We start from the raw sequence: 25494 nt of genomic DNA on the forward strand, positions 1-25494 counted from the left end.
GGGAGGCAGGCAGGGGGAGGGGGTAGGTAGGTGGGCGGGTAGGGGGGGTAGGTAGGCAGGGGGGTAGGTAGGGGTAGGTAGGTGGAGGCAGGGGGCAGGGCAGGGTGGGCAGGTAGGCAGGTAGGAGGGTGGCAGGTAGGGGAGGTAGGTGGGGCAGGCAGGTAGTGGGTAGGTAGGTAGGTAGGGGGTAGGTAGGTAGGTAGGTAGGTAGGGGTAGGTAGGTAGGGGTAGGTAGGTGGTAGGTAGGTAGGGGTAGGTAGGGGTAGGGGTAGGTAGGTAGGGGGTAGGTAGGTAGGTGCTGTGCTGGCTGGCAGTGCACAGGGTAGCTTGGAGCAGGAGAAGATTTAAATCATCACGTCCATCTCCATGGATAGATGGGTGTTCTACGTGTTCCCTGCCTTCCTCCTCCCAGTGCTGTAGTAGTCAGTAGTCGTAGTCTTCAGGGCATCGCGGTGCAGCCGAGAGAGGACCCTACAACAGGGACATCATGAGTTCCTCTGTAGGTTTGTTGTCCCTCATAGATCGTACACTTTTCCATGAGGTGGCACCCAAAAACAGGAAGGAAGACCGACAGACAGGAAGCTAGATATCCAAAAAAAAGTCCAGGAGACAGAAGGGAGGCGGAAACATCAAACGGGAGGGGTGAAGGGGACAGACGGGGGGGTTGGGGTCTCATCTGATCTGCAGAGGAGAGAAACAGTAACGTTGTTGTGTTTAGTTTGGACTAGTCAAACAAACGTACACTCAAAACATTTAACCAAGCCATTTCTCCTCCTGCTTTTAGTTAGTACAACCAATTCAACTCAAACCCATGAACAGGTTAAGCAGCTCAGACTTTACTTTGTAAGCATTCCTCATAAAATATATTTCAACCTCAAAAGAACTTGTCCAGTTAAATAAATACTGGTCATATCCAAACAGTGCTTCCCCCTCCGCCGTGCTTGCGGGTTTAAAACTATATATTTTTTGAAGGACATTCTGAAAACTATTGATGTCAAAATGGCTTTATAAAATCCATTTGATTGAAGAGACCGTGCCATAGTTGATGGCTTTATTAAATCCATTTGATTGAAGAGACCGTGCCATAGTTGATGGCTTTATAAAATCCATTTGATTGAAGAGACCGTGCCATTGTTTAAACCATCTCACCTGCTCCTCCTCACAGCTTGCCCTCCTCTCCATCCTCGGTGTGGTACTCTGCAACGTACAGGCTCTTGTCTATGCTGCCGGGGATGGGCCTGATCTCTGTTCCCAGCTGCTCCTCAATGCCCTTCAGATTGAAGCGGTCGTCGTATGTGATCAGGTTGATGGCCAGACCCAGGTGGCCAAAACGACCTGAGCGGGGAGAGGTCAAGGTTCAAACTGATGAAACCTCTTCAATGACATTTGAACCCACCAAATTATTGAACCCACCAAGTTCTGCTTGAGGAAAGGCAGTTGTTCTCACCAGATCTGCCGATGCGATGCAGGTAAGTCTCCCCCAGCTTGGGGAAGTCAAAGTTGATCACCACGTTCACAGCCTGAATGTCGATACCTCTTGTGAAGAGGTCTGTGCAGACCAGATTCCGGCAGAGGCTGTTTCTGAAGTCGTGGAACACTCTGTTACGGTGTTCCTGTAAAGACAGACAGACAGACTAGTGGTTCCTGTAAAGACAGAGACAAGCAGACTAGTGGTTCCTGTAAAGACAGACAGACAGACAGACTAGTGGTTCCTGTAAAGACAGAGACAAGCAGACTAGTGGTTCCTGTAAAGACAGACAGACAAGCAGACTAGTGGTTCCTGTAAAGACAGACAGACAAGCAGACTAGTGGTTCCTGTAAAGACAGACAGACAGACTAGTGGTTCCTGTAAAGACAGACAGACAAGCAGACTAGTGGTTCCTGTAAAGACAGACAGACAAGCAGACTAGTGGTTCCTGTAAAGACACAGACAAGCAGACTAGTGGTTCCTGTAAAGACAGAGACAAGCAGACTAGTGGCTCCTGTAAAGACGACAGACAAGCAGACTAGTGGCTCCTGTAAAGACAGAGACAAGCAGACTAGTGGTTCCTGTAAAGACAGACAGACAAGCAGACTAGTGGCTCCTGTAAAGACACAGACAAGCAGACTAGTGGTTCCTGTAAAGACAGACAGACAAGCAGACTAGTGGCTCCTGTAAAGACAGAGACAAGCAGACTAGTGGCTCCTGTAAAGACAGAGACAAGCAGACTAGTGGTTCCTGTAAAGACAGAGACAAGCAGACTAGTGGCTCCTGTAAAGACACAGACAAGCAGACTAGTGGTTCCTGTAAAGACAGACAGACAAGCAGACTAGTGGCTCCTGTAAAGACAGACAGACAAGCAGACTAGTGGCTCCTGTAAAGACAGAGACAAGCAGACTAGTGGCTCCTGTAAAGACAGACAGACAAGCAGACTAGTGGTTCCTGTAAAGACAGAGACAAGCAGACTAGTGGTTCCTGTAAAGACAGAGACAAGCAGACTAGTGGTTCCTGTAAAGACAGACAGACAGACAGACTAGTGGCTCCTGTAAAGACAGACACAAGCAGACTAGTGGTTCCTGTAAAGACAGACAGACAAGCAGACTAGTGGTTCCTGTAAAGACAGACAGACAAGCAGACTAGTGGTTCCTGTAAAGACAGACAGACAAGCAGACTAGTGGTTCCTGTAAAGACAGACAGACAAGCAGACTAGTGGCTCCTGTAAAGACAGACAGACAAGCAGACTAGTGGTTCCTGTAAAGACAGACAGACAGACTAGTGGTTCCTGTAAAGACAGACAGACTAGTGGTTCCTGTAAAGACAGACAGACAAGCAGACTAGTGGTTCCTGTAAAGACAGACAGACAAGCAGACTAGTGGTTCCTGTAAAGACAGACAGACAGACTAGTGGTTCCTGTAAAGACAGACAGACTAGTGGTTCCTGTAAAGACAGACAGACAAGCAGACTAGTGGTTCCTGTAAAGACAGACAGACAAGCAGACTAGTGGTTCCTGTAAAGACACAGACAAGCAGACTAGTGGTTCCTGTAAAGACAGAGACAAGCAGACTAGTGGCTCCTGTAAAGACAGACAGACAAGCAGACTAGTGGCTCCTGTAAAGACAGAGACAAGCAGACTAGTGGTTCCTGTAAAGACAGACAGACAAGCAGACTAGTGGCTCCTGTAAAGACACAGACAAGCAGACTAGTGGTTCCTGTAAAGACAGACAGACAAGCAGACTAGTGGCTCCTGTAAAGACAGAGACAAGCAGACTAGTGGCTCCTGTAAAGACAGACAGACAAGCAGACTAGTGGTTCCTGTAAAGACAGAGACAAGCAGACTAGTGGTTCCTGTAAAGACAGAGACAAGCAGACTAGTGGTTCCTGTAAAGACAGACAGACAGACAGACTAGTGGCTCCTGTAAAGACAGACACAAGCAGACTAGTGGTTCCTGTAAAGACAGACAGACAAGCAGACTAGTGGTTCCTGTAAAGACAGACAGACAAGCAGACTAGTGGTTCCTGTAAAGACAGACAGACAAGCAGACTAGTGGCTCCTGTAAAGACAGACAGACAAGCAGACTAGTGGTTTTCAGAGTAACTCAACCACGGTCATGTTGGGTAGGCACAAAACACAATGAAAGACCGGTACCATCTAAACTTGTTCAAAGAAAGGCTTGTTCTCCAGGGTGTTATCTTAATAAAAACCCATACCAACACAAACCCTGGTCAACAGAAGGACTGGGCCCTGGTCAACAGAAGGACTGGGCACTAGACTGACCCTGGTCAACAGAAAGACTGGGCCCTGGTCAACAGAAGGACTGGGCACTAGACTGACCCTGGTCAACAGAAAGACTGGGCCCTGGTCAACAGAAGGACTGGGCACTAGACTGACCCTGGTCAACAGAAAGACTGGGCCCTGGTCAACAGAAGGACTGGGCACTAGACTGACCCTGGTCAACAGAAGGACTGGGCCCTGGTCAACAGAAGGACTGGGCCCTGATCAACAGAAGGACTGGGCCCTGATCTGACCCTGGCCAACAGAAGGACTGGGCCCTGATCAACAGAAAGACTGGGCCCTGATCAACAGAAAGACTGGGCCCTGATCAACAGAAAGACTGGGCCCTGATCAACAGAAAGACTGGGCCCTGGTCAACAGAAGGACTGGGCACTAGACTGACCCTGGTCAACAGAAAGACTGGGCCCTGGTCAACAGAAGGACTGGGCACTAGACTGACCCTGGTCAACAGAAAGACTGGGCCCTGGTCAACAGAAGGACTGGGCACTAGACTGACCCTGGTCAACAGAAGGACTGGGCCCTGGTCAACAGAAGGACTGGGCCCTGATCAACAGAAGGACTGGGCCCTGATCAACAGAAGGACTGGGCCCTGATCTGACCCTGGCCAACAGAAAGACTGGGCCCTGGTCAACAGAATGACTGGGCACTAGACTGACCCTGGTCAACAGAAGGACTGGGCCCTGGTCAACAGAAGGACTGGGCCCTGATCAACAGAAGGACTGGGCCCTGATCTGACCCTGGCCAACAGAAGGACTGGGCCCTGGTCAACAGAAAGACTGGGCACTAGTCTGACCCTGGTCAACAGAAGGACTGGGCACTAGTCTGACCCTGGTCAACAGAAGGACTGGGCACTAGTCTGACCCTGGTCAACAGAAGGACTGGGCACTAGACTGACCCTGGTCAACAGAAAGACTGGGCCCTGGTCAACAGAAAGACTGGGCACTAGTCTGACCCTGGTCAACAGAAAGACTGGGCCCTGGTCAACAGAAGGACTGGGCACTAGACTGACCCTGGTCAACAGAAAGACTGGGCCCTGGTCAACAGAAAGACTGGGCCCTGGTCAACAGAAAGACTGGGCCCTGGTCAACAGAAAGACTGGGCCCTGGTCAACAGAAAGACTGGGCCCTGGTCAACAGAAAGACTGGGCCCTGGTCAACAGAAAGACTGGGCCCTGGTCAACAGAAAGACTGGGCCCTGGTCAACAGAAAGACTGGGCCCTGGTCAACAGAAAGACTGGGCCCTGATCAACAGAAAGACTGGGCCCTGATCAACAGAAAGACTGGGCCCTGATCAACAGAAAGACTGGGCCCTGATCAACAGAAAGACTGGGCCCTGATCAACAGAAAGACTGGGCCCTGATCTGACCCTGGCCAACAGAAGGACTGCCCCCTGATCTGACCCTGGCCAACAGAAGGACTGGGCCCTGATCTGACCCTGGCCAACAGAAGGACTGGGCCCTGATCTGACCCTGGCCAACAGAAGGACTGGGCCCTGATCTGACCCTGGCCAACAGAAGGACTGGGCCCTGATCTGACCCTGGCCAACAGAAGGACTGGGCCCTGATCAACAGAAGGACTGGGCCCTGATCTGACCCTGGCCAACAGAAGGACTGGGCCCTGATCAACAGAAAGACTGGGCCCTGATCAACAGAAAGACTGGGCCCTGATCAACAGAAAGACTGGGCCCTGATCAACAGAAAGACTGGGCCCTGATCAACAGAAAGACTGGGCCCTGATCTGACCCTGGCCAACAGAAGGACTGGGCCCTGATCTGACCCTGGCCAACAGAAGGACTGGGCCCTGATCTGACCCTGGCCAACAGAAGGACTGGGCCCTGATCTGACCCTGGCCAACAGAAGGACTGGGCCCTGATCTGACCCTGGCCAACAGAAGGACTGGGCCCTGATCTGACCCTGGCCAACAGAAGGACTGGGCCCTGATCTGACCCTGGCCAACAGAAGGACTGGGCCCTGATCAACAGAAGGACTGGGCCCTGATCTGACCCTGGCCAACAGAAGGACTGGGCCCTGATCAACAGAAAGACTGGGCCCTGATCAACAGAAAGACTGGGCCCTGATCAACAGAAAGACTGGGCCCTGATCAACAGAAAGACTGGGCCCTGATCAACAGAAAGACTGGGCCCTGGTCAACAGAAGGACTGGGCACTAGACTGACCCTGGTCAACAGAAGGACTGGGCCCTGGTCAACAGAAGGACTGGGCACTGCTGACCCTGGTCAACAGAAAGACTAGGCCCTGGTCAACAGAAGGACTGGGCACTAGACTGACCCTGGTCAACAGAAAGACTGGGCCCTGGTCAACAGAAGGACTGGGCACCAGACTGACCCTGGTCAACAGAAGGACTGGGTGGTCAAAGAAGACTGGGCCCTGATCAACAGAAGGACTGGGCCCTGATCTGACCCTGGCCAACAGAAAGACTGGGCCCTGGTCAACAGAATGACTGGGCACTAGACTGACCCTGGTCAACAGAAGGACTGGGCCCTGGTCAACAGAAGGACTGGGCCCTGATCAACAGAAGGACTGGGCCCTGATCTGACCCTGGCCAACAGAAGGACTGGGCCCTGATCAACAGAAAGACTGGGCCCTGATCAACAGAAAGACTGGGCCCTGATCAACAGAAAGACTGGGCCCTGATCAACAGAAAGACTGGGCCCTGATCAACAGAAAGACTGGGCCCTGATCAACAGAAAGACTGGGCCCTGGTCAACAGAAAGACTGGGCCCTGGTCAACAGAAAGACTGGGCCCTGGTCAACAGAAGGACTGGGCACTAGACTGACCCTGGTCAACAGAAAGACTGGGCCCTGGTCAACAGAAGGACTGGGCACTAGACTGACCCTGGTCAACAGAAAGACTGGGCCCTGGTCAACAGAAGGACTGGGCACTAGACTGACCCTGGTCAACAGAAAGACTGGGCCCTGGTCAACAGAAGGACTGGGCACTAGACTGACCCTGGTCAACAGAAGGACTGGGCCCTGGTCAACAGAAGGACTGGGCCCTGGTCAACAGAAGGACTAGGCCCTGGTCAACAGAAGGACTGGGCCCTGATCTGACCCTGGCCAACAGAAAGACTGGGCCCTGGTCAACAGAAGGACTGGGCACTAGACTGACCCTGGTCAACAGAAGGACTGGGCCCTGGTCAACAGAAGGACTGGGCCCTGATCAACAGAAGGACTGGGCCCTGATCTGACCCTGGCCAACAGAAGGACTGGGCCCTGGTCAACAGAAAGACTGGGCACTAGACTGACCCTGGTCAACAGAAGGACTGGGACTAGCTGACCCTGGTCAACAGAAGGACTGGGAGGCCCTGGTCAACAGAAGGACTGGGCACTACTGACCCTGGTCAACAGAAAGACTGGGCCCTGGTCAACAGAAAGACTGGGCACTAGTCTGACCCTGGTCAACAGAAAGACTGGGCCCTGGTCAACAGAAGGACTGGGCACAGACGACCCTGGTCAACAGAAAGACTGGGCCCTGGTCAACAGAAAGACTGGGCCCTGGTCAACAGAAAGACTGGGCCCTGATCAACAGAAAGACTGGGCCCTGATCAACAGAAAGACTGGGCCCTGGTCAACAGAAAGACTGGGCCCTGGTCAACAGAAAGACTGGGCCCTGGTCAACAGAAGGACTGGGCACTAGACTGACCCTGGTCAACAGAAAGACTGGGCCCTGGTCAACAGAAGGACTGGGCACTAGACTGACCCTGGTCAACAGAAAGACTGGGCCCTGGTCAACAGAAGGACTGGGCACTAGACTGACCCTGGTCAACAGAAAGACTGGGCCCTGGTCAACAGAAGGACTGGGCACTAGACTGACCCTGGTCAACAGAAGGACTGGGCCCTGGTCAACAGAAGGACTGGGCCCTGGTCAACAGAAGGACTGGGCCCTGATCAACAGAAGGACTGGGCCCTGATCTGACCCTGGCCAACAGAAAGACTGGGCCCTGGTCAACAGAATGACTGGGCACTAGACTGACCCTGGTCAACAGAAGGACTGGGCCCTGGTCAACAGAAGGACTGGGCCCTGATCAACAGAAGGACTGGGCCCTGATCTGACCCTGGCCAACAGAAGGACTGGGCCCTGGTCAACAGAAAGACTGGGCACTAGTCTGACCCTGGTCAACAGAAGGACTGGGCACTAGTCTGACCCTGGTCAACAGAAGGACTGGGCACTAGTCTGACCCTGGTCAACAGAAGGACTGGGCACTAGACTGACCCTGGTCAACAGAAAGACTGGGCCCTGGTCAACAGAAAGACTGGGCACTAGTCTGACCCTGGTCAACAGAAAGACTGGGCCCTGGTCAACAGAAGGACTGGGCACTAGACTGACCCTGGTCAACAGAAAGACTGGGCCCTGGTCAACAGAAAGACTGGGCCCTGGTCAACAGAAAGACTGGGCCTGGTCAACAGAAAGACTGGGCCCTGGTCAACAGAAAGACTGGGCCCTGGTCAACAGAAAGACTGGGCCCTGGTCAACAGAAAGACTGGGCCCTGGTCAACAGAAAGACTGGGCCCTGGTCAACAGAAAGACTGGGCCCTGGTCAACAGAAAGACTGGGCCCTGGTCAACAGAAGAGGGCCCTGATCAACAGAAAGACTGGGCCCTGATCAACAGAAAGACTGGGCCCTGATCAACAGAAAGACTGGGCCCTGATCAACAGAAAGACTGGGCCCTGATCTGACCCTGGCCAACAGAAGGACTGCCCCCTGATCTGACCCTGGCCAACAGAAGGACTGGGCCCTGATCTGACCCTGGCCAACAGAAGGACTGGGCCCTGATCTGACCCTGGCCAACAGAAGGACTGGGCCCTGATCTGACCCTGGCCAACAGAAGGACTGGGCCCTGATCTGACCCTGGCCAACAGAAGGACTGGGCCCTGATCTGACCCTGGTCAACAGAAGGACTGGGCCCTGATCTGACCCTGGCCAACAGAAGGACTGGGCCCTGATCTGACCCTGGCCAACAGAAGGACTGGGCCCTGATCTGACCCTGGCCAACAGAAGGACTGGGCCCTGATCTGACCCTGGCCAACAGAAGGACTGGGCCCTGATCTGACCCTGGCCAACAGAAGGACTGGGCCCTGATCTGACCCTGGCCAACAGAAGGACTGGGCCCTGATCTGACCCTGGCCAACAGAAGGACTGGGCCCTGATCTGACCCTGGCCAACAGAAGGACTGGGCCCTGATCTGACCCTGGCCAACAGAAGGACTGGGCCCTGATCTGACCCTGGCCAACAGAAGGACTGGGCCCTGATCTGAACCATCTCATCTGCCCTGAGCATAAACCAAAGGTCAACAAGCAGACGCATACATCTGGTCAACAGCTAGGGGGCATCCCAAATGGCACCCTTTCCCTAAATAGTGCACTCCCCATAGGGCTCTGGTCAAAATTAGTGCCCTATATAGGGTCCCATTTGGGAGGCATGCAAAGCATAGTCAGCTGCAGCAGAGACACACTAGGACCTGGGCTGACCTGTCTCATCTTGGCATGGATGTAGAAACACGAGTAGCCCAGCTGGGAGATCTTCTTGGCCAGCAGCTCAACCCTCTGAGACGAGTTACAGAAGATTATAGACTGGTTGATCTGGAGCTGCATGGAGAGAGAGGGGAAACAAGAGAATAATTTAATAGACATACATAGTATATACACAGTATAGTAGATAGATACATAGTATATACACAGTATAGTAGATAGATACATAGTATATACACAGTGCTTTCAGAAAGTATTCATACCCCTTGAATTTTTCCACATTGTGTTAAAGCCTGAATTTAAAATGGATTAAATTTAGATGCACACAAACTGACACCATTTTATTTGAGTCAAAAACAACTATATCGAAGGAAAAACAACTATCGAAGGAGTGCCTTTGATTTCACAGCCTTCACATTAGCAGTTCAGCGCAAGACAACCGTTAGACCCAACGTGTTTCTACGCATGGAGCTTGGCTTGCCAACGTCACCATGCCGTCGCCTACAGGCAGTGGTGTAAACTACTTGTTTGGGGGCATCTGTACTTTACTATTTATATTTTTGACAACTTTTACTTTACTACATTCCTAAAGAAAAGAACACTTTTTAACTACATACATTTTCCCTGACACCCAAAAGCACTCATTACATTTTCAATGCTTAACAGGACAGGAAAATGGTCCAATTCACATACTTATCAAGAGAACATCCCTGATCATCCCTACTGCCTCTAATCGGGCAGACTCACTAAGCACATGCTCTGTAAATGATGTCTGAGTGTTGGAGCGTGCCCCTGGCTATCCGTAAATAAATAAACTAGAAAATGGTGCCGTCTGGCATGCTTAATATAAGCAATTTGAAATGATTTAAACTTTTACTTTTGATACTTAAGTATATGTTAGCAATTACATTTACTTTACGGAAAGTATTCAAACCATTACTTTTTCCACATTTTCTTACAGCCTTAATTCTAAAATGGATGAAATGAAATGTTTTCCTCAATATACACACACACACACACACAATACCCCATAATGACAAAGCAAAAACAGGTTACAGTCCCATGTAGCTCAGTTGGTAGAGCATGGCGCTTGCAACGCCAGGGTTGTGGGTTCGTTTCCAACGGGAGGCCAGTATGAAAATGTATGCACTCACTAACTATATTTCGCTCTGGATAAGAGCGTCTGCTAAATGACTAAAATGTAAAATGTTTAGAAATGTTTGCAAATGTATTACAAATTTAAAAAACTAAAATAGCTATTTCTTCACATTATGAGCGCAGCAATGTGCACACGGCAGCAGGCTATAAGCGTGAATGTTCCATTAGCGGAAAACACCATATTCAAAAGTGACCACAAATGCAATTATGCATGTAATGCTTTTATTATAAAGGTGCATTTAATGGTGAAAACCATCTTCCCCAAACTTGAAACTCACCCACTGCTTATGTATGCCAGTTAGGCTCTACAACCCTTGTAAAGCGGATTAATGTGCATAATTTTAAAGAAGTTATTTGGCCACAGTTGTGATACAAACCTTATCAAAACATATAGGCCTATGGGCTAGGCTACATGAGGTGTGCGACTAAGATTAGAAAAAGTCGCAAATAAAAGGCATGGTTTCTTAGCGATAATATTAGCCTATCACTTTTGAATTATATATTGTCACCCATCAGACTATTCTTGATTTAATCTTCTCTTTACATGTGACCCGTTTAAGGAAACTAGGCGTATGTCTCGCGTCACTACTTCACAGGAGAGCCACACACAGTGGACCTTCTGTCTCTTTGTAACATAGGGGTTAGGGCACTAGGGGCCGTTGATGGGCTAGGGGCCGTTGATGGGCTAGGGGCCCGTTGATGGGCTAGGGGCCCGTTGATGGGCTAGGGGCCCGTTGATGGGCTAGGGGCCCGTTGATGGGCTAGGGGCCGTTGATGGGCTAGGGTTAATGTGTTGAGAAAGTGGATCTTTGCTCTGTAACATAGGCGTAATACTGGGTGGCTCCCTTCAGGGAACTAGGGGTTAGGGAACTAGGGGTTAGGGAACTAGGGGTTAGGGAACTAGTACTCACCCTGGAGAAGAGTGTGTTGAGACAGTGGACCTTCTGTCTCTCTGTAACGTAGGCATAATACTGGGTGACTCCCTTCAGGGTCAGCTCCTCCATCAGGTTGATCTCATAGGGCTTGGACAGGTGGGAGTTCTGACACACAGGGAACGAGAAGACAGCGTCACATCACACAGACTGTTATGAGGGTGATCATCAAGAGCCAACTATGTTGTTGTTGTTTGTAAACAGTAAGACCTCCCGCTGTATATGTTGCAGTCCACCATTAATATCTAAAACTAAGACAAAAATATCAAAAGCAAGACCTTGGAAAGTCCTTTAATATTCTATTACAGAGTCAAAACGGCACCACTCAAGTGTTTTACTGCACATACAGCAGGGCTTTATAAATCAACACAGGGCCTTCATTGTTCACTGTGATCTAGGATAGTCAACCCCAATGGCCCCACTAATCAGATTCCAGAACGTACCATGAACTTCTGCACGCTGAGAGGGAAGGTAGCAGAGTAGAGCAGAATCTGTCTCTGCTTGGGCAGGTAGCTTAGCACCTCCTCCATCATCACTACAAAGTCCTGGGACAGCAGCTTGTCGGCCTGGGGACGGACAGAGACAAGGACATCATGGATCTACGGTTGAGTTGTAACTTCGCCCAACTACAGGTAAAGTAACCAGTAACAGCTGTGTAGGAGAATCCAAGACTAAACTAACTTAGTACATGGTAAACTAAACAAGACAACGCCTCACCTCATCCAGAACCATCATCTGAACCTGATTGACTTTGGCCACACCCTTCTTAATGAGGTCCAGGATCCTCCCAGGGGTGGCAATCACAACGTGGACTAGAGACAAAAGACTATAATTATTAGAAAATAAATCACAAGGTGAACTACAAAGAATAATGCAATTGAAAAGCTAAGCCGAACATCACCGTACATTTGAGACTTGAGTCAAGATGACTTGTTCATTGAATAACACCTAAGTCATGTTTAAATCAAAACTGCCTCTTGGCCAAGTGATGTGTACCTGTCTCGTCGAGCCTCATGATGTCATCACGGAGGTTGGTGCCACCTGTGGTTGCCATGACTTTGACCCCTCCCATGTGTTTGCTGATCTGGATACAGATCTGGCTGACCTGCAACGCCAGTTCTCTGGTGGGAACGATGCCCATAGCTAGGGGAGGAGAGAACCACAGATTAGATCTATGTACAGCGCCTTCGGAAAGTATTCAGACCTCTTGACTTTCTTCCACATTTCGTTACGTTACAGCCTTATTCTAAAATTGATTAAATAAATACATCCTCAGCAATCTAAACACAATACCCCATAACGCAACTGGGTCCTGGACTTCCTGACGGGCCGCGCCGAGGTGGTGAAGGTAGGAATCAACACCTCCACTTTGTTGATCCTCAACACTGGGGCCCCACAAGGGTGCGTGCTCAGCCCCCTCCTGTACTCCCTGTTCACCCATGACTGCGTAGCCAAGCACGCCTCCAACTCAAATCATCATGTTTGCAGATGACACAACAGTAGTAGGCTTGATTACCAACAATGACAAGACAGCCTACAGGGAGGTGGTGAGGGCTCTGTGAGTGTGGTGCCAGGAAAATAACCTCTAACTGAACGTCAACAAAACAAAGGAGATGATCGTGGACTTCAGGAAACAGCAGAGGGAGCACCCCTCTATCCACATTGACGGGACTGCAGTGGAGAAGGTTGAACGCTTCAAGTTCCTTGGGGTACACATCACAGACAAACTGAACATTTTACAGTTACACAATTGAGAACATCCTGTCGGGCTGTATCACCGCCTGGTATGGCAACTGCACCGGCCGCAACCGCAAGGCTCTCCAGAGGGTGGTGCGATATGCACAACGCATTACCGGGGGCAAACTACCCGCCCTCCAGGACACTTACAGCACCCGAAGTCACAGGAAGGCCAAAAAGATAATCAAGGACATCAACCACCCGAGCCACTGCCTGTTCACCCTGCTATCATCCAGAAGCCGAGGTCAGTACAGGTGCAACAAAGCTGGGACAGAGACTGAAAAACCGCTTCTATCTCAAGGCCATCAGACTGTTAAACAGCCATCACTAGCACATTAGAGGCTGCTGCCTATAGACAGACTAGAAATCACTGGCCACTTTAAAGAGGTTAAGATATCTTGCATTACTCATCTAATATGTATATACTGTATTCTATACTATTCTACTGCATCTTAGTCCATGACGCTCTGACATCGCTCGTCCATATATGTACACTACCAGTCAAAAGTTTGGACACACCTTCAAAGTGGTAGGCATGTTGTGTAAATCAAATTACACAAAACCCCCCAAAAATCTATTTTAATTCCAGGTTGTAAGGCAACAAAATAAGAAAAATGCCAAGGGGGGGTGAATACTTTCGCAAGCCGCTGAACACTACAGGTCAAAGGTTTTAGAACACCTACTCATTCAAGGGTTTTTCTTTATGTTTACATTGTCGAATAATAGTGAAGACATCAAAACTATGAAATAACACATATGGAATAATGTAGTAACCAAAAAAGTGTTAAACAAATCCAAATCTATTTTATATTTGAGATTCTTCAAATAGCCACCCTTTGCCTTGACAGCTTTGCACACTCTTGGCATTCTCTCAACCAGCTTCATGAGGTAGTCACCTGGAATGCATTTCAATTAACAGGTGTGCCTTCTTAAAAGTTAATTTGTGCAATTTCTTTCCTTCTTAATGCGTTTCAGCCAATCAATTGTGTTGTGACAAGGTAGGGGTGGTATACAGAAGATAGCCCTATTTGGTAAAAGACCAAGTCCATATTATGGCAAGAACAGCTCAAATAAGCAAAGAGAAACGACAGTCCATCATTAATTTAAGACATGGTCAGTCAATACGGAAAAATGCAAGAACTTTTAACGTTTCTTCAAGTGCAGTCACAAAAACCATCAAGTACTATGATGAAACTGGCTCTCATGAGGAACGCCACAGGAATGGAAGACCCAGAGTTACCTCTGCTGCAGAGGATAAGTTAGAGTTAGAAATGGTTAGATATTACTTGTTAGATATTACTGCACTGTCGGAGCTAGAAGCACAAGCATTTAGCTACACCCGCTATAACATGTTCTAAACACGTGTATGTGACCAACAAAATTTTATTTGATTGGAATGACAAAGCAAAAACAAGTATTTAGACATTTTATATAAGTATTCAGACCCTTTACTCAGTACTTTGTTGAAGCACCTTTGGAATTGATTACAGCCTCAAGTCTTCTTGGGTATGACGCTACAAGCTTGGCACACCTTTATTTGGAGAGTTTCTCACATTGTCTGCAGATCCCCTCAAGCTATGTCAGGTTGGATGGGGAGCGTTGCTGCACAGCTATTTTCAGGTCTCTTCAGAGATGTTCGATAGGGTTCAAGTCCGGGCTCTGGCAGGGCCACTCAAGCACATTCAGAGACTTGTCCCGAAGCCACTCCTGCGTTGTCTTGGCTGTGTGCTTAGGGTTGTTGTCCTGTTGGAAGGTAAACCGTCGCCCCAGTCTGAGGTCCTGAGCTCTCTGGGGCAGGTTTTCATCAAGGATCTCTGTACCTTGCTCCGTTCATCTTTGCCTCGATCCTGGCTAGTCTCCCAGTCCCTGCCGCTGAAAAACATCCCCACAGCATGATGCTGCCACCACCATGCTTCACCGTAGGGATGGTGCCAGGTTTCCTCCAGACGTGACGCTTGGCATTTCAGGCCAGATAGTTCAATCTTGGTTTCATCAGACCAGAGAATCTTGTTTCTCGTGGTCTGAGAGTCCTTTAGGTGCCTTTTGGCACACTCCAAGCAGGCTGTCATATGCCTTTTACTGAGGAGTGGCTTCCGTCTGGCCACTACCATAAAGGCCTGATTGGTGGAGTGCCACAGAGATGGTTGTCCTTCTGGAAGGTTCTCCCATCTCTACAGAGGAACTCTGGAGCTCTGTCAGAGTGACCATTGGGCTCTTGGTCACCTCCCTGACCAAGGCCCTTCTCCCCCTACTGCTCAGTTTAGCCGGGCGGCCAGCTCTAGGAAGAGTCTTCGTGGTTCCAAATGTCTTCCATTTAACAATGATGGAGGCCACTGTGTTCTTGGGGACCTTCAATGCTGCAGAAATGTTTTGGTACCCTTCCCCAGATCTGTGCCTCGACACAATCCTGTCTCGGAGCTCTACGGACAATTCCTTCGGCCTCATGGCTTGGTTTTGCTCTGACATGCACTGTCAACTGTGGGACCTTATATAGACAGGTGTGTGCCTTTCCAAATCATGTCCAATCAATTGAATTTACCACAGGTGGACTCCAATCAAGTTGCAGAAACATCTCAAGGATGATCAATGGAAACAGGATGCACCGGAGCTCAATTTTGAGTCTCATAGCAAAAGGTTTGAATACTTAGGTAAATATGGCCTGTTTATTTTTAATACATTTGCAAAAATATCTAAACCTGTTTTTGCTTTGTCATTATGGGGTATTGTGTGTAGCTTGAGGGAAAAACATTTTTAGAATAAGGCTGTAACCTAACAAAATGTGGAAAAAGTAAAGGGATCTTAATACTTTCCGAAGGGACTGTATTGTATCATACAGAGGCTAGCCTGCAGGCCTGCTCTCTGGTGGAACCACGTCCACAGCTGGACCACAGAACACAGATGGAAGTCAGGTTGGAGTAGGACATCAGACTATAAAGACGTCATATACTGACCAGCGTACTGTAGCACTTTCACAAAACACACCCCTAACAGGGCGAGCTCCCTGGTGGGCTCAGCACCCACACACAACAATGAAGGCAGGTTGGGAGCCCTTTAAGAAATCAGCATTTTCAGTTCTACTGAGACCGAAAGCAAGGCAACGTAATGACTGACACTTGCATGGATCCAAGTGCGCAGAAGCGTCTTACTTCTGTTTAAAAACAAAATGGTCATAGGGTGAGATGTCCGGTCTCACCTTGTATGCAGTCCTTCTTCAGGTCAATGCGTTCCAGCAAGGGAATGAGGTAGGCTCCGCTCTTTCCTGTCCCGTTCTTGGCCCTGGCCAGAATGTCCCTCCCAGACAACGCTATGGGAATGCTCTCCTCCTGGAGAGGAAGGAAACACGTTAGTCTAGTTATCCCATCGAAACCCAGGGCCTTGAGGTCTGACTGACTCCCAAATGGCATCTCATTACCTATATTAGTGCCATGGTCAAAAGTATATATAAAATTAACATATATAACACAACTACATAGGGAATACGGTTCCATTGGAACGCCAACCTCTACACCTTGCTGGTGGTCATCCTTCCCCTTCATTCAGACCTCTAGTGAGACACCAGGTGACTGGAATCTCTTGGCCAATAAGTGTCATTCCATTCAAATCAACCAATGAACCACCAAGGAGAAAAGAAAAGTAGCAGCTTTGACCCCCCCCCTGCTGTGTAGTCTGACAACCGCACCAGGTAGCTGGGGCATTTCTCAGACGGAAAGCGCAAGGCGCTAGGCAACACCAAGGTCGTGGGTTTAATTCCATCAGAGATCTAATAAATACTTAGCTCCCAAACTCTAGGCAGCATTTTGCCTTCCTACAGTTCAGCCATTAGCGTCGCCCACGACTACCTCACGTGAACTACAATCCGGACACTGCGTTTTAACCTTTAGAAACAATCAATCATCGCTTGCAAAACATATGGCCTTTTAACTTTAAAATCAGCGAGAAAGAATACTTCAAATAAAAATACACTTAGTGTAGCAGTTCCAGATCCATCCAGATATGGGCGCCTCCATCCTAGAAACTACACTTCCTGAGTCACGCTTACACACCGGTGTTAGGAGCCTGCTAGATATCTAATTAACATAGGCGGTCGCCTCGTCTTCCTGTAACATGGATATGGCCACATGGGACCACTAACCCTCAAGGCGTGTATCAATTTAACCTTTAATTTTTTTTGCTCCCCCCCCCATACAGAAGACAACGTCGTCGTCCAATAACCCGTGTAATGAAACGGAACTGAGTCATGATCAAGGGCTAACACATACTATGCATTCAGTGTACTGTAAGCAGCTGCTAAGTAGCATATTAGCTCTGAACGTACCTGTATTGGAGAGGGTTTCTCCCAGCCCATCTCAAAGATCCCCATCAGGAGCTCTCTCTTCAGGCAGTAGTCTTCAAACTCATTGCCTTTAGTTGCCGTTACGTCCTGTGGTACATCAGATCAACATTGAATCAACGTAACATTTGAGGCTTATAATGACGACTACTACCGCCCTAGTGTAGCAGAGATAAGACCCTGACTACTACTGCCCTAGTGTAGCAGAGATAAGACCCTGACTACTACCGCCCTAGTGTAGCAGAGATAAGACCCTGACTACTACCGCCCTAGTGTAGCAGAGATAAGACCCTGACTACTACTGCCCTAGTGTAGCAGAGATAAGACCCTGACTACTACTGCCCTAGTGTAGCAGAGATGAGACCCTGACTACTACCGCCCTAGTGTAGCAGAGATAAGACCCTGACTACTACCGCCCTAGTGTAGCAGAGATAAGACCCTGACTACTACTGCCCTAGTGTAGCAGAGATAAGACCCTGACTACTACTGCCCTAGTGTAGCAGAGATAAGACCCTGACTACTACTGCCCTAGTGTAGCAGAGATAAGACCCTGACTACTACCGCCCTAGTGTAGCAGAGATAAGACCCTGACTACTACCGCCTAGTGTAGCAGAGAGATAAGACCCTGACTACTACCGCCCTAGTGTAGCAGAGATAAGACCCTGACTACTACTGCCCTAGTGTAGCAGAGATAAGACCCTGACTACTACTGCCCTAGTGTAGCAGAGATAAGACCCTGACTACTACCGCCCTAGTGTAGCAGAGATAAGACCCTGACTACTACTGCCCTAGTGTAGCAGAGATAAGACCCTGACTACTACTGCCCTAGTGTAGCAGAGATAAGACCCTGACTACTACTGCCCTAGTGTGTAGCAGAGATAAGACCCTGACTACTACTGCCCTAGTATAGCAGAGATAAGACCCTGACTACTACCGCCTCTAGTGTAGCAGAGATAAGACCCTGACTACTACTGCCCTAGTGTAGCAGAGATAAGACCCTGACTACTACTGCCCTAGTGTAGCAGAGATAAGACCCTGACTTACTACTGCCCTAGTGTAGCAGAGATAAGACCCTGACTACTACTGCCCTAGTGTAGCAGAGATAAGACCCTGACTACTACCGCCCTAGTGTAGCAGAGATAAGACCCCCGACTACTACCGCCCCTAGTGTAGCAGAGATAAGACCCTGACTACTACTGCCCTAGTGTAGCAGAGAATATATATTATATATAAGACCCTGACACTACTACGCCCTAGTGTAGCAGAGATAAGACCCTGACTACTACCGCCCTAGTGTAGCAGAGATAAGACCCTGACTACTACCGCCCTAGTGTAGCAGAGATAAGACCCTGACTACTACCGCCCTAGTGTAGCAGAGATAAGAACCTGACTACTACCGCCCTAGTGTAGCAGAGATAAGACCCTGACTACTACTGCCCTAGTGTAGCAGAGATTATATTATTATTATTATTATTATTATTATTATTATTATAAGACCCTGACTACTACCGTGTGTAGCAGAGAAAGACCCTGACTACTACTGCCCTAGTGTAGCAGAGATAAGACCCTGACTACTACTGCCCTAGTGTAGCAGAGATAAGACCCTGACTACTACCGCCCTAGTGTAGCAGAGATTATATTATTATTATTATTATTATTATAAGACCCTGACTACTACCGCCCTAGTGTAGCAGAGATAAGACCCTGACTACTACTGCCCTAGTGTAGCAGAGATAAGACCCTGACTACTACTGCCCTAGTGTAGCAGAGATAAGACTGACTACTACTGCCCTAGTGTAGCATGAGATAAGACCCTGACTACTACTGCCCTAGTGTAGCAGAGATAAGACCCTGACTACTACTGCCCTAGTGTAGCAGAGATAAGACCCTGACTACTACTGCCCTAGTGTAGCAGAGATAAGACCCTGACTACTACTGCCCTAGTGTAGCAGAGAAAATAAGACCCTGACTACTACCGCCCTAGTGTAGCAGAGATAAGACCCTGACTACTACCGCCCTAGTGTAGCAGAGATAAGACCCTGACTACTACCGCCCTAGTGTAGCAGAGATAAGACCCTGACTACTACCGCCCTAGTGTAGCAGAGATAAGACCCTGACTACTACCGCCCTAGTGTAGCAGAGATAAGACCCTGACTACTACTGCCCTAGTGTAGCAGAGATTATATTATTATTATTATTATTATTATTATTATTATAAGACCCTGACTACTACCGCCCTAGTGTAGCAGAGATAAGACCCTGACTACTACTGCCCTAGTGTAGCAGAGATAAGACCCTGACTACTACTGCCCTAGTGTAGCAGAGATAAGACCCTGACTACTACCGCCCTAGTGTAGCAGATTATTATATAATATAAGACCTGACTACTACGCCCTAGTGTAGCAGAGATAAGACCCTGACTACTGCCCTAGTGTAGCAGAGATAAGACCCTGACTACTACTGCCCTAGTGTAGCAGAGATAAGACCCTGACTACTACTGCCCTAGTGTAGCAGAGATAAGACCCTGACTACTACTGCCCTAGTGTAGCAGAGATAAGACCCTGACTACTACCGCCCTAGTGTAGCAGAGATAAGACCCTGACTACTACTGCCCTAGTGTAGCAGAGATAAGACCCTGACTACTACCGCCCTAGTGTAGCAGAGATAAGACCCTGACTACTACCGCCCTAGTGTAGCAGAGATAAGACCCTGACTACTACTGCCCTAGTGTAGCAGAGATTATATTATTATTATTATTAACCTGTCCGCTATTGTAGCAGAGATAAGACCCTGACTACTACTGCCCTAGTGTAGCAGAGATAAGACCCTGACTACTACTGCCCTAGTGTAGCAGAGATAAGACCCTGACTACTACTGCCCTAGTGTAGCAGAGATAAGACCCTGACTACTACTGCCCTAGTATAGCAGAAGATAAGACCCTGACTACTACCGCCCTAGTGTAGCAGAGATAAGACCCTGACTACTACCGCCCTAGTGTAGCAGAGATAAGACCCTGACTACTACTGCCCTAGTGTAGCGAGAGATAAGACCTGACTACTACTGCCCTAGTGTAGCAGAGATAAGACCCTGACTACTACCGCCCTAGTATAGCGAGAGATAAGACCCTGACTACTGCCCTAGTGAGAGAATCCGAAGAGGATAGACCGACTACTACTGCCGTAGTGTAGCAGAGATAAGACCCTGACTACTACCACCCTAGTGTAGCAGAGATAAATATTATTATTATTAAATATTATTATTATAAGACCCTGACTACTACTGCCCTAGTGTAGCAGAGATAAGACCCTGACTACTACCGCCCTAGTGTAGCAGAGATAAGACCCTGACTACTACCGCCTAGTGTAGCAGAGATATAGACCCTGACTACTACTGCCCTAGTGTAGCAGAGATAAGACCCTGACTACTACTGCCCTAGTGTAGCAGAGATAAGACCCTGACTACTACCGCCCTAGTGTAGCAGAGATTATAGACCCTGACTACTACTGCCCTAGTGTAGCAGAGATAAGACCCTGACTACTACTGCCCCTAGTGTAGCAGAGATATATTATTATTATTATTATTATAAGACCCTGACTACTACTGCCTAGTGTAGCAGAGATAAGACCCTGACTACTACTGCCCTAGTGTAGCAGAGAGATAAGACCCTGACTACTACTGCCCTAGTGTAGCAGAGATAAGACCCTGACTACTACCGCCCTAGTGTAGCAGAGATAAGACCCTGACTACTACCGCCCTAGTGTAGCAGAGATAAGACCCTGACTACTACCGCCCTTGTGTAGCAGAGATAAGACCCTGACTACTACTGCCCTAGTGTAGCAGAGATAAGACCCTGACTACTACCGCCCTAGTATAGCAGAGATAAGACCCTGACTACTACTGCCCTAGTGTAGCAGAGATAAGACCCTGACTACTACTGCCCTAGTGTAGCAGAGATAAGAACCTGACTACTACTGCCGTAGTGTAGCAGAGATAAGACCCTGACTACTACTACCCTAGTGTAGCAGAGATTATATTATTATTATTATTATTATTATAAGACCCTGACTACTACCGCCCTAGTGTAGCAGAGATAAGACCCTGACTACTACTGCCCTAGTGTAGCAGAGATAAGACCCTGACTACTACCGCCCTAGTGTAGCAGAGATTATATTATTATTATTATTATTATTATTATTATTATTATTATAAGACCCTGACTACTACTGCCCTAGTGTAGCAGAGATAAGACCCTGACTACTACTGCCCTAGTGTAGCAGAGATAAGACCCTGACTACTACCGCCCTAGTGTAGCAGAGATTATATTATTATTATAAGAACCTGACTACTACCGCCCTAGTGTAGCAGAGATTATATTATTATTATTATTATTATTATAAGACCCTGACTACTACCGCCCTAGTGTAGCAGAGATAAGACCCTGACTACTACTGCCCTAGTGTAGCAGAGATAAGACCCTGACTACTACTGCCCTAGTGTAGCAGAGATAAGACCCTGACTACTACTGCCCTAGTGTAGCAGAGATAAGACCCTGACTACTACTGCCCTAGTGTAGCAGCGATAAGACCCTGACTACTACCGCCCTAGTGTAGCAGAGATAAGACCCTGACTACTACTGCCCTAGTGTAGCGAGAGATAAGACCCTGACTACTACTGCCCTAGTGTAGCAGAGATAAGACCCTGACTACTACCGCCCTAGTGTAGCAGAGATAAGACCCTGACTACTACCGCCCTAGTGTAGCAGAGATAAGACCCTGACTACTACCGCCCTAGTGTAGCAGAGATAAGACCCTGACTACTACCGCCCTAGTGTAGCAGAGATAAGACCCTGACTACTACCGCCCTAGTGTAGCAGAGATAAGACCCTGACTACTACTGCCCTAGTGTAGCAGAGATAAGACCCTGACTACTACTGCCCTAGTGTAGCAGAGATAAGACCCTGTCAGAGGCAGGTTCAGGGAGGCAGCGCAAAATGCTAAGCTAGCACACTGACGCCATTTACACTAGATCACATCAGTACCTACAACAGTTGAACCTACATCTGATTCAAAGGGGAACATGTCCTTACCGAAGTTCTCATCCTCATGTCTTTTGGAGGGAGCGTCAAATTCTTCTTCCAGTCATCTCCAGCCCTGTGGAAAAAGATGAGTTGAGTTATGAGTACACTCCCAAAAGAGAATGCTTGAGAGCCACTGGGTCGCTGTAAATGAACTAGGACTCACTTGATGACAGTGTTGGCTGTGGGGGTAACTTTAGCCAGCTGGGTGCTGCTAGGCCCAGTGCCGTTGTTGATTGTGCTGGAGGCCTGCTTCATCTGGCCGGGCTGCTGTGTCTGATGACCCCCTCCTGCAGGCTTCACCACCGGTCCTCGGAGCTGGCCATTCTGGTTGGACAGGCCCAGTATCACTGGGTTCTGGGTACTGGCGGTACTCATGGCTAGGGCTAGTCAATTATCCTTTCCACAAAGGGTGTGATACAGTTCTTATTCTGACTGTGGTGGGGAGGGGGGAAATAAATCTTGAGAAATAGTGAGACTTCTCACGGTCTCAGTTATCCAAAGCAAATGTAATTAGATACAAACAATTGTCTCCTCTCCTGTTCCTCAATAGTATTGTTCTTTGTGGAACATCAAAAATGTCAACAAAATGAGTCTGATACAGCAAGCAAAAAAATAATAACTCAGGTCTATTCCTGTCACACTGCCGCTTGGCGTAGCATAGGTAGAGCCTTATGTCAGAGGATGCATGGTCACACTGTCTTAAATCCTTCCCTCCCCACAACTCTTCACCCTGAGGTAGAGACGACACATGTCAGTCAGTGTTTAGCCACGTTATCATGGAAGAAATCATTGTTCATGCAAAAAATAAACAGTTTTAAAAAAACAAGTAGTGAGGTAGCTAGCTAGTTATCAAATTCAGTTCACAGCGGTGCACTTGAAGGTGTTCTAGCTAGTCAGTTAACGTAGCCAACTAACGCGTTACAACTAGTACTAGTTGCTAGTTTGTAAGCTAGCCCTACGATTTAGCCAGCTACAAGTCAACTAGGAGTTGTGCGTTTAGTAACTAGTCTCACTAACGTTAGCTAATTGCTGCATGCATTTATTTAAACCGTACACATACAGACCTCAAAATGTTGTCAAAACGTGGTTCACCATTAACGCGTTAGCTAGAGCTAGTATCTAACTAGCTAACTAACTAGCTAGCTACCGGTTAGCAGACTTTGGCTAACTAGCTAGCTAACGTTAACTGGGGAGTTTTTCCTAACCACCGTGCTTCTACAACTGCATTACTTGCGGTTTGGTGTTTAAGGCTGGGTTTCGTTTCGGTATAAACATTTTGTGACATCTGCTGATGTAAAAAAGGCCTTTATAAATACATTTGATTGATTTGATTGATAACTAGCTACCTAGCGGCGTGGCAACAACAACAAAACAATATGTATTTATGCCAGGTGGATATTTAGAGGAAAATCAACATAAATATCACATTTGGAAACAAAACTGATAAAAGTTTTAAACAAACGTCGCGTTCCCGACGTAGCTACCCAAGTTAGTTAGCGAACTAATGTTAGCTAGCTAGCTATCTAGCTAGCGAAGGTTAAGACCAGAAGGGACGCCACGAACACAAAATATTGGGAAAATAAAGATACGCCCGGCCGCCAAAACACCCCAAATAGAAATTCTGGTCGGTACATGTACATGAGGTAAAATGTAGTCTACAAAGAGAGGATTAAGTGAAGAGTTACCGCGGATTGTTGATATTATCAGTTGGTTTTTTGACTTGTCTGCTGCCAGCTGTTCTTTGTAAAGCTACGGTTGGGTCTAAACAGAAAGCCCAAGATGGCCTCCCCTCCTATTTCAGCCCTCCCACTGCCCGTTACCATCACCTGATTCAACACCCTAATCATCACCTGGAAAACCCATGTCTTTATTACACATGCAAAGATGTAGACGTACACAGCACAATAACTATTATTCGCATTCTTCACAATATTCAGCAAGCTAAATACTTCCCAGTATCACAGCCTAGCTGTCCCTTTCTTCAGATGTAGTTGAAGCTGCATGCCTGTAACAGGTGTTTTCGTTTGTCCTCTGCCACGCATATGCACCTCACAAGTAAAATGCACTTCTGCTATTTTATTTAAATTTCAAATCTATATGTGAATCAAAGAACATGCATGCATGATAAGTCATGATGAATTGCTCATGGTTCAAGGGATATAAAACCCAAATCCAAGGAAATCTAAATTGTGCAAATTCTAGACATTGTTTAAACACTGTAATTGGGTGATTCTTTAACTATGGTACTTTTCTTGTCCCTGGATGAAATAATAAAAACTAAAAAACATTTCTTCTTTTTTGTTTTTGTCATACTTACTCCACCCTAAGGGGAACTTATAAAAAATGTATCATGGCTCAATCATTCTTTTTATTATATAATATGAGGCCTTTTATGCATGGTTTTTACTGTTTTCCCTCTGTCCCTAAGCCAGACTTTGTATCTTCAACCTCGCTTAATTCTAAATTAAATATTTAAATAATGTAGATTTCAAGTACAAATGATAAAATACCATTTATTTCAATTCTACATATTATATATTGTGATACATATTCACATTTTCCTATATTTTTCATAAATAGAACCCTTGTCCCTTGGGGTCACTGTCATTTCCACCACACTGTACAAAATAGAATCCTGGGATCAGTGTTTTAGGTTTGTATATTTAGTAACCATAGCAACAGAAACTCCACAGTGGAACACATGGCTGGATGAAATGGTGTCCTCTACAGGGGGTAATGAAAAGAAGAAAAATCAAGGTAAATATGAGTAAAACTGAGAGTATGTTTATTGGTCGTCATTTCCAAACAGCTCATATTTCACATGGACGTAAAAATAACTGGATACATTTAATTTAATAATGTGTAATTTGTGTATATTTAATGCTAACTCTAAAACTAATATTAGCAGGCTAACATAGCATGAGATTTTAGAGGGAAAGTGGGAAATGTCATTTCCACCACAGTCATTTCCACCACGGTGTTCATTGTGGTGGTAAAGA

General features: G+C 47.5%; 1 protein-coding gene across 2 annotated transcripts; it reads right to left on the reverse strand.

The window, feature by feature from the left end:
• Positions 1-222: 222 nt before the first annotated feature.
• Positions 223-24282, reverse strand: ddx6 (DEAD (Asp-Glu-Ala-Asp) box helicase 6). 2 transcript variants are annotated; one of them, XM_041878206.2, is made up of 13 exons: positions 24181-24282; positions 22659-22927; positions 22505-22568; positions 17404-17508; positions 16282-16411; positions 12348-12494; positions 12069-12163; positions 11795-11917; positions 11331-11459; positions 9262-9378; positions 1448-1613; positions 1150-1335; positions 223-681 (listed from the first exon to the last, which is right to left on the reverse strand). In XM_041878206.2, the coding sequence occupies exons 2-12, from the start codon at positions 22868-22870 to the stop codon at positions 1160-1162; spliced, it is 1464 nt and encodes a 487-aa protein (XP_041734140.1). In that variant the 5' UTR covers positions 22871-22927; positions 24181-24282; the 3' UTR covers positions 223-681; positions 1150-1159. The 2 variants fall into 2 exon arrangements, with proteins under 2 accessions (XP_041734140.1, XP_041734139.1); XM_041878205.2 differs by having other exon boundaries at positions 22659-23225; positions 24181-24280.
• Between the last annotated feature and the right edge of the window lie 1212 nt (positions 24283-25494).

Source organism: Coregonus clupeaformis, unplaced genomic scaffold, assembly GCF_020615455.1.
Source record: "Coregonus clupeaformis isolate EN_2021a unplaced genomic scaffold, ASM2061545v1 scaf0029, whole genome shotgun sequence".
Lineage (NCBI taxonomy): Eukaryota > Metazoa > Chordata > Actinopteri > Salmoniformes > Salmonidae > Coregonus > Coregonus clupeaformis.